A 13,996-nucleotide genomic window follows, 5' to 3' on the forward strand; every position below is an offset into this window, starting at 1 on the left:
TGATATTTTCGTTGCACACAGCTTGCTGGACGGTTGATGGAAGCCTAAATTATATCAAGTGACGCGTGAGTGGGTGCGCTGCCTTCAATCTTAGAACACTCACGATTGATTTGTGATTGGATACATGACGCGAGATAAGTAGTATAGGTTCCAGGAGCTGCAGAATACGTGAGTCGTCATTTTCAAACGGATTAAACTCATATTACCCGCGTCAATTCCAGTTGCATTGCCGCTTGGATCAGCATCTAGTTGGCAACTGTATTTTGATACAAGTGTTATGAGCGAGCAATGAAAGAAGAAAGAAAAGTGTGTATTACTTCATGCAGAGCATGCTTAATGCGAATGCGACAGAATTGCAGCAACAATCTCCTAATCATCAGTTTAGCAAGAGTAGTGGGTCGGTACGAGAAGAAGAGGCCTACCAACTTGATCATTGCAACGATCACCAGGGGTGGTCGCCGCAAAATTGCCAACCACATCTGATTGTTAAGCATGTCAGTGCATGCAAGAGAAAGACTTAGAGACACCCACAATCACTGTTGCATATTTGTCGAAGCCGCTGATATGTCATGCCTGACTTATTAATTTGCCATGTGACCACTTCAAATGTAAGTAAGGACTTACAAGGCGTTTCACCAACTGCGCTTGTGTACCAATCCAATTGACCGCTAAGACACGTCGTATTACCGGCCGCTAAAACAGCACCTGCATAATACAGATATAACAGGCCAACCCATGCAAGTCCTTGCATGCCTGTCATTGCCTGATGGTCTACGTGATGCCCACAGTATTATGTGACAGTATTGATATCGAGGTGTGGGAGGGCCAAAGGTGGGTGGTCGACTTGACACTGGGACATTAAATATCCGTCCATCATCGTCAACTTTGTTCGGCAGCAGTGCCACGACGAAAGCGCTGGAATCGATCGAAGTTGGAAGTACTTAAGCCTCATCTCTTTCATCTCATCAGCTGCCCAGAAGGCAACAATCAAGTTGAGCTTTTATCGGTGTACAAATCAGCACCGGTATCACGGTTACACTGGTACAGCGGGAATTCGCGCCCTTTCGCGCCTCATTGGAAAAGTGTTCCTCTCCCGTCCATATGGCATATTGTTCAACTGTTATATTCTGGTAACGACTCCTAAACTTGAATATTAGAGTCATTGTAAAAAAACTTCAAGTGCCTGTACGTAAGCTATCTATCGGTCCCTGAGACACCATCTCCCGCATTCACATCCCTTCCGGTGCAATCGGCACCCCACAGAAGTCGGCAGGTCACACATTTTGGTGATAATTAATTTTATTACAATCGGTCATAGGCAGTCACACAAAACCTTGCGAAAATGCGTGACTGCCTCAAAAAATACCTCTACAAGGATAATTGATCTTGCCTCTCACATGGTATCAAAAATTTTATGATCTTACAGCCATTTGCAGAACGCTAGGCCAAAAAAAATACACAGCGGTATTTTAACTTCTATTCTCCGATCAGATATCGATACGTCCTCCGAAGATATCGCAATGATCGCTTACTAATCCCAGTGTAACGATGAATTGTTGGAGAACATGGTAACGTCGTGCAAGGTGACGTTATTTAGTCATGCCTGACCCCCAGGGAGTGATGTGTGACCTGTTACCATTCGACTGACGTTATTTAGTAAAGATTGGACCCTGTAAACTGTGTCGGAGAAAGGCACGAATATTTTTTTCATGTATTATCGTCTTTATTGTCCTAATTACATATCTTCGTTGTCCTACTTGTCGAGCTCCCGGTCTTTGTGCACAGCATCCTCTGCCTTTTTCTCCAATCCTAGTGCCCGTGAATGCCGCCATCTCTCTGCATCCTGCCTATAACCCTTGACACCAATCCTGCTCCTGCTCCTGCTCCTTCCTGCAATCCCTCACTGTTTTGGATGTTGTGCTCGAGTGGTTGGATTTTTTTCTCTAAAAATTCAGATCTGGAGTGTTGAGGTAGACTACTTGTCAGGGAAAACATTACAGAGTTGTTATCATGTGTTGTATAGGTGTGGTACATAAATTTTCAATTTCGCATCACAGATGCCCATTGATAACTGTAACACCCAACATTCACTTCAAGCCGCCCTCGGATCATACAATTACGATTCAAATGGTCATTTTGATACGACTCGACGATATCGCCCCATATCATCAAATTGGCAAGTCTAGACAATAGTAGCTGGCGGCTCGCACGCCGGCGCGAGACTACATTGAGTATTAAAATCTGTCACGAGGCCGTCAACAATATTTGGGCAACTTGGACACATGATGTCAGTGCGTACTAGGCTTATCAGACTTGGGCCCTCCTGCCAGGCTTCTATGTGACTGATATATACACTATCTGGAGTTGTCACATTAAAGGTACTGACCCCTTCGCCAGAAAGCCCGTCCCGTCATCATCACTAACATGTTACTCAATAGCGAATATGCTAGCCACAAGCTATTAGTTGCAAATCGAGGAGAGATCGCTGTTCGAATCATTCGAACCGCTCAACGGCTAGGGATAGCAACATTAGCCATTTATACCTCATCAGACGCCCTCTCGCCTCATGTTGCCATCGCAGACGAGACTGTTCATTTGCAGACCCGTGCAAGCGACCAAGAGGAACTAGGATCAGAGTCAAAGCTGTATTTGTCAAGTGCTAGTATCACCTCGATATGCATGCAATATCGGGTTACTATGGTTCATCCAGGATATGGGTTCCTCTCGGAGAATGAGGAATTTGCTCGTTCTGTAGAGGCAGCTGGGATGATCTGGCTCGGTCCGCAACCGGACGTCATTCGGATCATGGGTCTAAAACACGAAGCCCGGGTCCTTGCTGCAAATGCTGGCTTGGAACTCGTTCCAGGATCTCAAGGGCTTGTAAACACTCTCGATGAGGCGTTAAACATAGCAAATACGATTGGTTTTCCTATTATTCTGAAAGCGACAGCTGGAGGAGGAGGAATGGGCCTCCTTGTTTGTCGAAATCGCAACGACCTTTCCAATTGCTTTATTGGTGCTCAAGAAAGGGCGACTGTAAGTATCATGGCTTACGCACTTGCTGAAGCTGAATGTATATTCCCTAGTCCTTGTTTCGCAACGGTGGAGTTTTTATTGAACGTTACTACCCCGCGGCACGCCATATCGAAGTACAGGTCAGTATTTGTGAAGGTTTAATTTACGTGTTCCATATTTCAGCATAATAGGTGTTCGGTAACGGACTGGGCAATGTGGTACACATGGGAGAGAGAGAATGTAGTGTTCAAAGGAGACATCAAAAGGTTGTGGAAGAGACGCCGAGTCCATTCTTCGCTGGTCATTCTAGTAAGAGATTATGAAAGTTGGTGTGGAGCAGCTGTTGATATTTCACAGGTCTTCGTAAAGATATGTGTGATTCAGCCGTGAAGCTGTGCGAAACCATCAGATATGCATCCGCAGGTTAGATAACTACAAGGATCGGTGGTCATATCTTACTTATTGCGAGTCAGGCACCGTAGAATTTCTTGTGGACGATGAGTCGGGACAGTTTTTCTTCCTTGAAATGAATACCCGTATCCAGGTGCGTTGGGTAGTAGTCAACGTCGGGGAGGAAATGTCCTCATCATGATGCAGGTTGAGCACGCCATCACCGAGGCTATACATCCTGGCCTGGACCTCGTAGAAATGATGATAGCGCAAGGGATTGCACAACGGTCGGAAGCGAGAGGTCTTGATCATACAACTCAAAGCATGACACAAGCTATCTATGACAAGAACCTTGTCGAGTCTCGTATCCACGCCATCGAGGCCAGGGTCTATTGTGAAAACCCCTCCGAAAGCTTCAAACCCAGTCCAGGTATCCTACAGCTCGTGGAATTTCCAGAAGAGGATTGGCTTCGAGTTGACAGCTGGGTACGTACGTTGCCCCTGCATCCAGCACTATCCTCAAATATAGACTTTGCAGGTGTCGACAGGAACGAAAGTGACTCGGTTTTTTGACCCTTTGATATGCAAACTAATCGTGACTGGGTCAACACGAGAACAAGCAGTTTCCAGAATGGTTCAAGTATTGAAAGCCTGCAAAGTCTTCGGCCCGCCGAATAATCTGGCCTACCTCGCGTCAATATGCGAAAGCACTATTTTCAAGGAAGGGAAGGCCACAACACGATTTTTGGACAACTTTGATTTCTCTCCAAGGTGCGTGCAGTCGTACGTGCACGAAATAACCCACGGATGTCTAACATTTTCAAAGAGCATTCACCGTCCTTTCAGCTGGTATTGAAATGACCATCCAAGACCTACCTGGTAGGCGTATCGGACTAGGCATGCCGCAAAGCGGTCCCATGGATTCTCGAGCATTCAGCGCAGCCAACATAATTGCTGGCAATACACCGGAGACGGAGGCTTTAGAGATCATCACCCTCCCCGGCGCCGGATGCAAGCTGAAATTCCACAGCTCCGCTACTGTGGCAGTAACCGGCAAGCCAGCAACTGTCAAGGTCAACGGAGTGCAGGTATCAATGTGGGCTCGCCTCACCATCTCCGAAAATGAGACCCTCGATATTGGCGGCCTACCGGGTCCTGGGTTCAGAGTATATCTTGCAATCAGAGGTGGCTTCCCTGAAGTGCCACCATATCTTGGATCTAAATCAACGTCGATGGGTCTTGGTGGCTATCAGGTACTCTGAGTCTACTAATACTTAGTTTGGCTTTTGCTCACCATCCCCTTAGGGAAGATCACTTAGAGTCGGTGATCAGCTTGCTTTAGGTTCGGAAACATCATCCGAGCAGGATGAACCAGTAGCATTCGTGCTCCCCGAAAACCTGATCCCGATTTATCCTCAAGATTGGGTTATCCAAGTCTTGGCTGGACCACACGATGATGCCGAATTTTTGACACCTGAAGGAAACACGAAATTTTACTCGACGCAGTGGTCCGTTAGTTCATCGAGTAACAGGATGGGGATACGGCTGGAGAGCAATCAAAGCATCGACTGGGCCCGCAGCACTGGTGGCGAGGGTGGATCTCATCCGAGCAACATCCTAGACAACGGATATGCGTTGGGGACGATTAACGTGAACGGAGATACGCCCGTTATCTTGACGAACGAAGGTCCAGATATGGGTGGGTATGTCTGCCTGTGCACCGTTGCCATTGGAGAAAGGTAGGTGATTTTACAGATCAGCTGGGCTCTGCTTATCGCTCGCATAGGTGGAAGCTAGGGCAACTGAGTCCCGGTAGCACAGTGACTTTCCGCAAGATTTCGTGGCAGGATGCACAAGATTGTAGAAAAAGTTCGCTCAGATGGATTGAGACTGTGCAGGCCGCTGTCGCCGGATCTCGACCACAGACTCCGGACTTCATCGACGATGCTTTGGAAGGTATGGAATTGTCTGGAATCCTCCACAAGAATGAGCCGCTATCAGGAAGTCTGAGACCCGCCGTAACATTTCGCCAGGTATGTCTGCTACATTGTGGTGACTGTCACAACTGATGCCTGGGGCTGCCAATCAGGCTGGCGACTCAGCAATTCTTGTAGAATATGGAGATATGCATCTTGACTTCACTCTTCGAGCGCGCGTACACGCTCTAGAATCGGAAGTACGTAAGAGGAACGTCAACGGCATATGGGCGTTTGCCCCGTGCATTCGCTCCACAATGGTGCATTTCATTTTATCGTTAAGATGTTCTGATTGGAGCTGTTGTTAGTGTCATTATGATCCTGCGGTGATTTCACAGGCGGACGTACTCGCGGTCCTATTAAATGTAGAACACTCATTGCCAGATTCCGCATCAGATCTTCTGTTCCCCGGGCGCAAGATCACGTTCCCGATTGTACTCGACGATCAATGGAGTCGCGATGCGTTACAACGATACATGAGGACTACTAGAAATGCCGCGGTTTATCTACCCAGCAATATCGATTATCTCGCACGTAATAATGGTTTGGATGGTGGCGTCGATGAGGCACTTCGAAAACTGACGGATTCTGCTTGGGTATGTGCCTTTCATGAGAATTGTATTTCGGTGCTTAAACGGGATAAAGCTCGTTTTCGGTGTCGGCTTTTATTTAGCTTGTCCTTTCTTGGTTCCGGTAAGGCAATATCAACAAAATGATTTTGCTGCTCACAATGGAGTAGATCGACCCGCGATGCCGTCTCGTCGGGCAGAAAATGAACCCTTCGCGGACGTATACTCCTAGTGTAGGTTTCGTTCCATAGGAAAAATTCAAATGGGTAATATGCTAAATCATCGCAGGGAGCCGTCGGCATTGCTGGTCCAGTGGCAGCCATCTATCCTGTCGTCTCACCAGGAGGATACCAACTATTTGGGCGCACTCTTCCAGCGTGGCAAACCTGGGGCAAGGGGCCCGATTTTGCCTCCGATCGACCGTGGTTGCTTCAGCCTTTTGACCAGGTGCGTAGTTAATGCGATATCCATTTCCCGCTGCTTTACTAAAAAGCTTTATACATAGGTCCTCTTTGAACCCGTCAACGAGAAACGCTATCTTGAGGTGTGTGATAGTGTCTGTCCACACGGAGGGATAATTCTGAACTGACTATCGCGAAGATTGAACAGGAATTCAATGCCGGACAGTACAAATTCAAGGTGAGTGTCATCGCCAGTGCCTCTGCGGAGTGAACTATTAGTGACAATGCCAATGCGGTGATAGATCGAGCCGGCTGTCTTTTCCATGGCGGCATACATGACATTCATTGACAGCATACAGCAAGAGATCACGGAGTTTAAGCGAAAACAAGCGGAAGGAACCGCAAGGGAGGAAGCATGGTGAGTGAGGTTTTCAATGACACGATAAAATCTTTTCATCCCAGGGGGGCAATGTTTTTAGCGAGATCGAATTGTTGCGTGAATGGCAAGCGCAGAAGGCGGCGAAAGCTCCACCCACACTATTGGCGGATGACATAGGTATGATAAAGTTTGGACTCGTTGAAATCACTTTAACTGGCGTCCGCAGATGTTGTACCTGGGAGCACAAGCGTCACTTCTTCCATGTCAGCGTCTGTTTGGAAGATCAAATGCCAGCCTGGAGACGTCGTACAATCTGCCGATGATGTTTTGATCATCCTCGAGGCGATGAAGACCGAGATCAATATTTGTGCAGGAGAAGAATGTATTGGGAAGGTAGTCAAAAGCCTGGGTAAAGGGATCAGGGAAGGGGCAAGTGTTCAAGTAGGGGATGTTCTGGCGTGGTTTGAATAGCGAAGCGTAGGCTCGTGTCATTGGACTGCGCATAAAGATTCAAGAGTTTCCAGTAATGCAAATGCATTACCCTCAACTATACTTCATAACGGGTCCTGAGACTACCACCTCCCAAGGCTCTCCCATATAATCTCAGGTTCTTCTAAGTAGTGGATTTTCCAGTCGCCCTCTTCCAAAGAGATGAAACCACCAAGAGCACGAATGCATCTTAGATTCGGAAACGCCGGAATTATTGTCCCGTTCAACCGGTCAGAGACAACGTCGAGTGTTGCTATCGATCCATGAGCTCCACCCTCCGTGAAGAACAAAAAATTAAGCTCCTCCAAGCTAGGAAGGATACCAGGTCCATCACAGAGAGCGGATACTAGCTGTCATGATCATGAGTTGGGGAGGTAGCAGTACAGGCGACGTAGCACGTACCATCTCCATGTCCTGCCGTGACATTATAAAACCAGCTCCTTTCACAGTGAGCGAACGCAAGCGGGTGAAGAGCTTTTTCAGAGAAAGCGCGCTGATGAGTGGTGAAGCCGCTGCTTGTTTTGTGAGCCCAAAGGTTACGCTCTCGAGGCTAGGCAGATGCTGAAACACATCAAGGAGTGGTTCCATATTGTAAACCCGGTTATGGAAAACCAAATTTTCAATGGCAATCCGATGAAAGGTTACGAGCTTCAGGGCAGTTTCCACATTATCTGTCTCGAGCGTGCGCAGGGCGGAAGTTGCGATTGGCCGAAGCGTGGAGGTGGTCACAGCGTCTGCACTAAGCAATATCACGGTGCGGGCGCTGAGTTCTTGATCGGGTGGATCCTCTACGAAGGAGCAAAAGCGGAACTCGAGGACTTCGAGCTGCTTTAATTCCGCCATCGCTTCCCAATGATGTTTGTTCACAAACGACATGTAAAATACCACTTTTCGAATGTTCGGCATGCGTGCCATTGCTTGGCAATACAGCTTCGCGAACGGAATGAGGACCCACTGTACCTCCTGGCGGAGATCCCAAGAAACGAAGGTACACTCCTTGACGTATGATGCGACGGACTTGGCCGGCTCAGTATCTGCTATGATCTGCTTGGCCCAGACTGTCTTGCGCGAAGCCTGCGCCCTCTTGTCATTTGTATTCCCCGAAAATGCGACGTGCTCGAAGACACGCGGCAACGCGATGGAGCAGAAAAAACGGCACACGAGTGCGAGGGCTGAGAATGTTTTAACGTGCTCCTCTGTCAGAGGCTGGCCGGTTGGCGTTATGTATTCAAAAATCGCAAGATATATTTCGGTTGGGATAAGGATCAAGCTAGTCTGACCACTCCGGCGAAGAGGAGCTGGGGAATACGCAAGTGTCACGGTCACAAGTTGAGAATGTTTCGTGAATAGACCCATAACTCACTGGACCAGGAGAAATCCATGATATTTGTAAAGTTGATAGCGATGCAGTCTGTCTCAAGTGTAGTACTGTTGTTCGGAACCGAGGTGTTGAACAAAGTTACATAGGTGCAAAGATTTGTAAACAAGGACCTCAGGAGCTCCCAATTGGGTACTTGCTGCTTCGTCCAACTTGCACCAGCCAAAAAAATTGACGTATATCCGACTGTCGGAAAGGCCTTGGGCTGTAATCATTGGACGTCTACGGTCTACCTCTACCTAATTGCCGTGGATATCTCCAATCTGAAATTCGCCGTGTGCAGGCCGCTATCACTTAGAAGCCCCATATTCAGGTCTCAGTACGTCCTTCGGCGGTCAATGCTCATCAAATTCACTTGTCATGGTAAATCATTTATCTGCAGCAGAATTGGGAATTTGTCCCGTTCGGAATTGCCTGTGTTCCCAACTTCCCCGTGTTGCCACTGCAATCTTTCTCTCGGTGCCAGAGGCATGCTACAGAGACTGAACATTCCATATTCACAACAGGTACTGTCCAGTCTCTACTGCCTGAAGCATCGGCTCTATTCCAGGCTTCTCCGTGACGTTCGGCATATCTATGGGTCTGTCTGACTCCTGGTTACTGCTCAGTTAACGAGACGGACTTGGTTCCTCCAAACGACATTATTTTTCAGACGGACACTACTTACCGGCTGAGAGATCTACAGCAACTTTCGAGGACCTTTCGGCAGCATGGCCCCTTCAAGAACGGTAGAGACGAGCTGGCGGTGTTGCTAGGCACGGGTGATAAAGTAGGGAATTGCCCGCGGGACAGTCTGGGATAGTAATTAAGTCTCGAACTTGACATTACGAACCTTATTCCTTGCAAAGTTCAACTTCCTGCCTTGATTTGATGTATTGAACAATTGCTGAACGGAGCCCTAGCTAGGCGGCGGATTATATGCGCGGAATTCTCGGGCCCATCTATTACAAGGCTTGCACGATGGGAGTCGCAAGTAGAAATTTGTTGATCTGCCAGGTTATCAAAAAGCATCTAAGACACTTTGGTAAGTTTGATCGTGTTTGACTGCTGAGCATATACTTTTTCATTCCTGTTGGAGCGAAGTGACAGTTACCCCCATGAAGCCGCGTAGTTTGATGGTTTGAATGGGAGATAAGAATGACGACGGCTAGTGTGGGTCTGAAAAACACAAGGAATCAGCTTGCACGTGAGTTGCTGATTGACTCGTCAGAAAAAGTCTGCGAGGATGTCTATTCTGACCTAAAAATGCGTTGATGGCCTTTGATCACGATGCAGAATGGTGCTAGGCACATCATTGACCAGGAACATGCAAGCACACCCACGCTGTTCACGGTATTATCGACGAATCAATGTATTCTTTATAAATATGTTAATATCAAAGTGCCGAAGAGTAGTAGATACATTTAGACATGAAAGAGGACCAAGGGATAGACCATCTCCCCGTCACTGTTGATTACCATGATCTCATGAGTGACGAGTGCGGCACTGGGAGTACTGTTTGAGTATGAGTGGGTCTGGAAGTGGAGTGACCTTATCAACATGGCATATAGACCCCGACAACCGAACGGAGAATTGCGTTACGTTTTTGAGGAACATGGCCCGGATCAGAGGAGATCTAGATCCGGACCCACATGGATCCAAGAATTTCGCCGGCCGCGAGCTTTGACCGATTGACATTTATGGGAAATTACCGGCATTGTAGACAGGTAATTTGACAGAGCACTTAGCGCAACAACGGTCATGAACCATATGCTTCCCCCCGCGTATTACTATCTTTCTTTGTACTTACATACTTACAAGAACCGTACAAAAGCCGGGGCCACTAGCATGGTTATTTTTTATCCATCCCTCCTTCCTGACCAGTGACCACCATGTCAGCTTACGCTGAGCACTCGAGCAGCACTGGCTCAGACGAAAAGATCGACGCTGAGAAGGCAGCCCGTACGTTCATTTCCCCTTGACTTTACTAACATTCAATAGTTATTCTTACCTGTACCTTTAGTTGCAGTCGATGCTCTACCCCTCGCCGATTTTGATGACCCAAACATCAACAAGGACGAAGCTATAACTGGTGTTCTAGGTTAGCCCCTCATATGAAGCGTTAATTCTCGCTCTGAACAGACCCTCCTGACCCTCGCAGAGGATGACTCGCCTTATCCTGAAGTACGATCGGCTGTATCCAATACTGACGATATGTCCATGCCCTGCAACACTCTCCGCGCATGGATTATGGGTCAGTGAAGAAATTACGCTATTATTATCTGGCTGACCGGAAGCCAGGTTTTTTCTGGGTGATTATCATTCCCGGTTTGAACCAGTTCTTCTTTTTCCGATATCCCTCCGTCAACATCACCGGTATTGTCGCCCAACTTCTATCATTTCCTATGGGTCGTCTTTGGGCCGCTGTCGTACCTAATATCTCAGTCTTCGGCGCCCGCTTAAACCCCGGGCCTTTCACGATCAAGGAGCATGTTTTAATCACGATTATGGCTACTGTCGGATGGCAATCGGCGTATGCGGTAAGTGCGGCTGTCCGGGGTCTTTACGATCACAATTAATGCTATTTGCCAGACCGATATCATTGCCGTACAGAGAGTCTTCTATAATCAAACTTTTAACTTCAGCTGTGAGTGTCTCCTCTGAACGATCTGTTACTAGGTCTAATATCTGTATAGATCAATGGATGTTGGTTATGTCTACCCAGCTGATTGGCTTCTCACTGGGTGGCATTATGCGTCGGTTTTTGGTTCTTCCTCCCTCCATGAGTGAGTCCCTGTCTTGTCCACATGTTTCGAGACATTCAACACTTGACCAGTCTGGCCCACCAACTTGGTCACGTGCGCCTTATTTAACACACTCCATGCGCAAACATATGCTGGTATTGGCAAGCGTGGTGGTATCTCCCGAGAGCGTTTCTTCCTTTATGTCTTCTGTACGGGATGTGCCTGGTACTTTGTCCCAGGTTATTTGTTCCAGGCCCTTAGCTACTTCTCTTGGGTATGCTGGATCGCTCCAGACAATGTCGTCGTCAACCAACTCTTCGGCTACGAAAGCGGCCTTGGCATGAGCACGATCACGTTCGACTGGGCCCAAATTACCTACGTTGTCAACCCTCTCGCGACGCCATGGTGGAGTGAGGCTAACGTTCTCGTTGGCTTTGTGACCTTTTACTGGATTCTTACCCCGATCCTTTACTACACCAATACCTGGTATTCCAAATTCCTGCCCATCATGTCTCGCACCTCGTACGATAATACGGGTGCCGGCTACAACGTCACTGCCATTCTTGGCACCGATGGCACGCTCAATGTTACTGCATATGAAGCATACAGCCCTCTCTTCCTGTCGACAACTTTCGCAGTGTCTTACGGTTTATCCTTTGCATCCATCACCGCTACCATTATGCATGCCTTCCTCTTCTTCCGCAAACAGATCTGGGCACAGTCGCGTCGCTCGATCGACGAACAGCCGGACATCCACGCACGTCTCATGGCCAGGTACCGCCAGGTTCCCGAGTGGTGGTACCTTATCGTCTTCGTGGCCATGTTCGTCTTCGGCATCATTGTCATTGAAGTTTGGCCTACACAGTTCCCAGTGTGGGGCTTCGTTCTCGCACTTATCATCGCTTTCTTCTACATCATCCCCATTGGCATGATTCAAGCTATCACGAATCAACAAGTCGGTCTGAATGTTATCACGGAGCTGGTTGTTGGCTATGCTATCCCTGGACGACCCTTGGCGATGATGTTGTTCAAGGTAGATAGAGTTCTTATATCTCCTGGTGCAGTTGTTAACGCGTTTGCGCAGACCTGGGGTTATATTACCATGGCTCAAGCAGTTGCAGTTCGCCTCAGACTTCAAGCTCGGCCACTACATGAAAATTCCTCCCCGCACAATGTTCGCCGCACAAGTCAGCGCAGCTGCTGTCGCGGGAACTGTGCAGCTTGGTGTACAAGCTTGGATGTTCACCAACATCGTGGACATTTGTAGCACGAAACAACCAGATGGTTTCATCTGCCCAAACACTCAAGTATTCGGTACTGCATCGATCATCGTAAGTTGCAGTCTTACCCTTGCTGTATTTTTTGTTCATTCAAGGATGGTCTGGTAGTGGGGTGTCATTGGTCCTCAGCGTCAGTTCTCCCCCGGTCAGATGTACGGTGGCCTCCTCTGGTTCTTCCTCATCGGCGCGCTTTGCCCCCTCGCTGCTTGGGCTATCTCCCTCAAGTGGCCGAACAGCTTGATTCGTTACATCAAGTATGTATCCATCCGCCTTGCTTGCACTCGAACACTGAACATGAGCCCGTAGCTTCCCCGTCATCTTCACTGGAACAGGCGCTATCCCACCAGCGACCGCCGTCAACTACATCCCTTGGGCAATCGTCGGTTTCGTCTTCCAGTATGTTATCCGACGCCGTCATTTCTCATGGTGGACAAAGTACAACTGTACGCATCTTTTCCCTTCCGCTTCTGTATATCTTACTGACGCCCCGCAGATGTCTTGGCCGCTGGACTTGACTCTGGACTCGCAGTATCTATTGTATTGATATTCTTCTGCCTGCAATACCCGGCGAACGGCACGATCGGCGAAAATAACGTTTTAACATGGTGGGGCAACACTGTGTTCTTGAATACGGCGGATGGGCGGGGCGAATCGTACTACACTATCAATGGCACCTTTGGGCCGTCGTCTTGGGGAAATTAGGGTTGTAGTTGTATATTCGACAGTACATACGTACGAATAATGTATTTCTTCTTTTTTGTGCTTGTGTATGCGATTCACCCCCAGCTGCACGAATTCGCTTTCTACATCCTGCGCTACCTTCATGCCACTTCGTGCTACGTACTAAATCAAAATATCATGCACATTCTGCGATAAGCTATGACCCTGCTTTCATGGTTCAGCAGGAACCCCACTGGATCAATTTTCTGTAAAGACTGAACACTTTCTCCGGCACGGCTCAAGCGCGAGAGGGATCTAATAGTAATACTTGCTGAGCACAGTCCCAAATCTGTAGCCTAGCAATTCGTAAACAAGCCGAAGACCGATCTCGGTCAGCGGAGGCGCGAGGTAAACCGGTAATCGATCAATCGATCACGGGTGGAATACCGTTTCCATTCACTGCGGAAACGAGATTTAGAACGGATCGGAATTATGTATGTTTAGAGGCTGTAAACGGAATGTAAACGGACAATGCCAAACAAGCATATTCCTACCCGTCTAGATCGAAAAAGGTACTCGTTTGAGAACTAAAACCGACTCTGAATATTAGGGATTTGCAGGGATAGGGTTTGTTGCCTTAGTATCTAAACCAACTCGGTATCAGACCAGGTTATAAGGATCCGCACGTCTACTTTATGTCTGGATTTATGCATAAACGGATCCGCTTCTATTCTGA

At 47.9% G+C, this 13,996-nt stretch overlaps 4 protein-coding genes across 4 annotated transcripts; 2 read left to right on the top strand and 2 right to left on the bottom strand.

Annotated features, from left to right (window-relative positions):
- Window positions 1–103: 103 nt before the first annotated feature.
- On the bottom strand, window positions 104–1,125 carry EDB91DRAFT_1339365 (uncharacterized protein; the record flags this gene model as incomplete). The annotated part of the gene is made up of 7 exons (XM_041325665.1): window positions 754–1,125; window positions 625–705; window positions 532–573; window positions 423–479; window positions 318–369; window positions 207–256; window positions 104–157 (listed from the first exon to the last, which is right to left on the bottom strand). Coding segments are annotated over exons 1-7 (342 nt in total), but the record flags the coding sequence as incomplete, so codon positions are not given.
- Window positions 1,126–2,424: 1,299 nt separating this feature from the next.
- On the top strand, window positions 2,425–7,392 carry EDB91DRAFT_1315503 (allophanate hydrolase subunit 2-domain-containing protein; the record flags this gene model as incomplete). Its single annotated transcript, XM_041325166.1, has 20 exons — window positions 2,425–3,036; window positions 3,087–3,155; window positions 3,207–3,324; window positions 3,373–3,438; window positions 3,489–3,559; window positions 3,613–3,891; window positions 3,944–4,176; window positions 4,232–4,658; window positions 4,711–5,144; window positions 5,192–5,438; window positions 5,495–5,641; window positions 5,690–5,977; window positions 6,027–6,074; window positions 6,121–6,183; window positions 6,239–6,397; window positions 6,456–6,494; window positions 6,551–6,589; window positions 6,654–6,769; window positions 6,831–6,907; window positions 6,957–7,392. 20 exons carry the CDS (start codon window positions 2,425–2,427, stop codon window positions 7,199–7,201), a joined length of 3,777 nt encoding a protein of 1,258 aa, XP_041171925.1. The 3' UTR covers window positions 7,202–7,392.
- On the bottom strand, window positions 7,303–8,575 carry EDB91DRAFT_1253721 (uncharacterized protein; the record flags this gene model as incomplete). Its single annotated transcript, XM_041323697.1, has 2 exons — window positions 7,303–7,569; window positions 7,622–8,575. The coding sequence occupies 2 exons, from the start codon at window positions 8,573–8,575 to the stop codon at window positions 7,303–7,305; spliced, it is 1,221 nt and encodes a 406-aa protein (XP_041171926.1).
- Window positions 8,576–10,246: 1,671 nt separating this feature from the next.
- EDB91DRAFT_1330810 (OPT oligopeptide transporter) lies at window positions 10,247–13,476 on the top strand. The gene is made up of 12 exons (XM_041325367.1): window positions 10,247–10,538; window positions 10,600–10,677; window positions 10,738–10,830; window positions 10,878–11,116; window positions 11,169–11,223; window positions 11,273–11,362; window positions 11,413–12,353; window positions 12,405–12,434; window positions 12,460–12,651; window positions 12,709–12,854; window positions 12,907–13,043; window positions 13,094–13,476. The coding sequence occupies exons 1-12, from the start codon at window positions 10,469–10,471 to the stop codon at window positions 13,300–13,302; spliced, it is 2,280 nt and encodes a 759-aa protein (XP_041171927.1). The 5' UTR covers window positions 10,247–10,468; the 3' UTR covers window positions 13,303–13,476.
- Window positions 13,477–13,996: the final 520 nt, after the last annotated feature.

This window comes from Suillus paluster, assembly GCF_016628075.1.
Source record: "Suillus paluster strain FC165 chromosome Unknown EDB91scaffold_91, whole genome shotgun sequence".
NCBI lineage: Eukaryota > Fungi > Basidiomycota > Agaricomycetes > Boletales > Suillaceae > Suillus > Suillus paluster.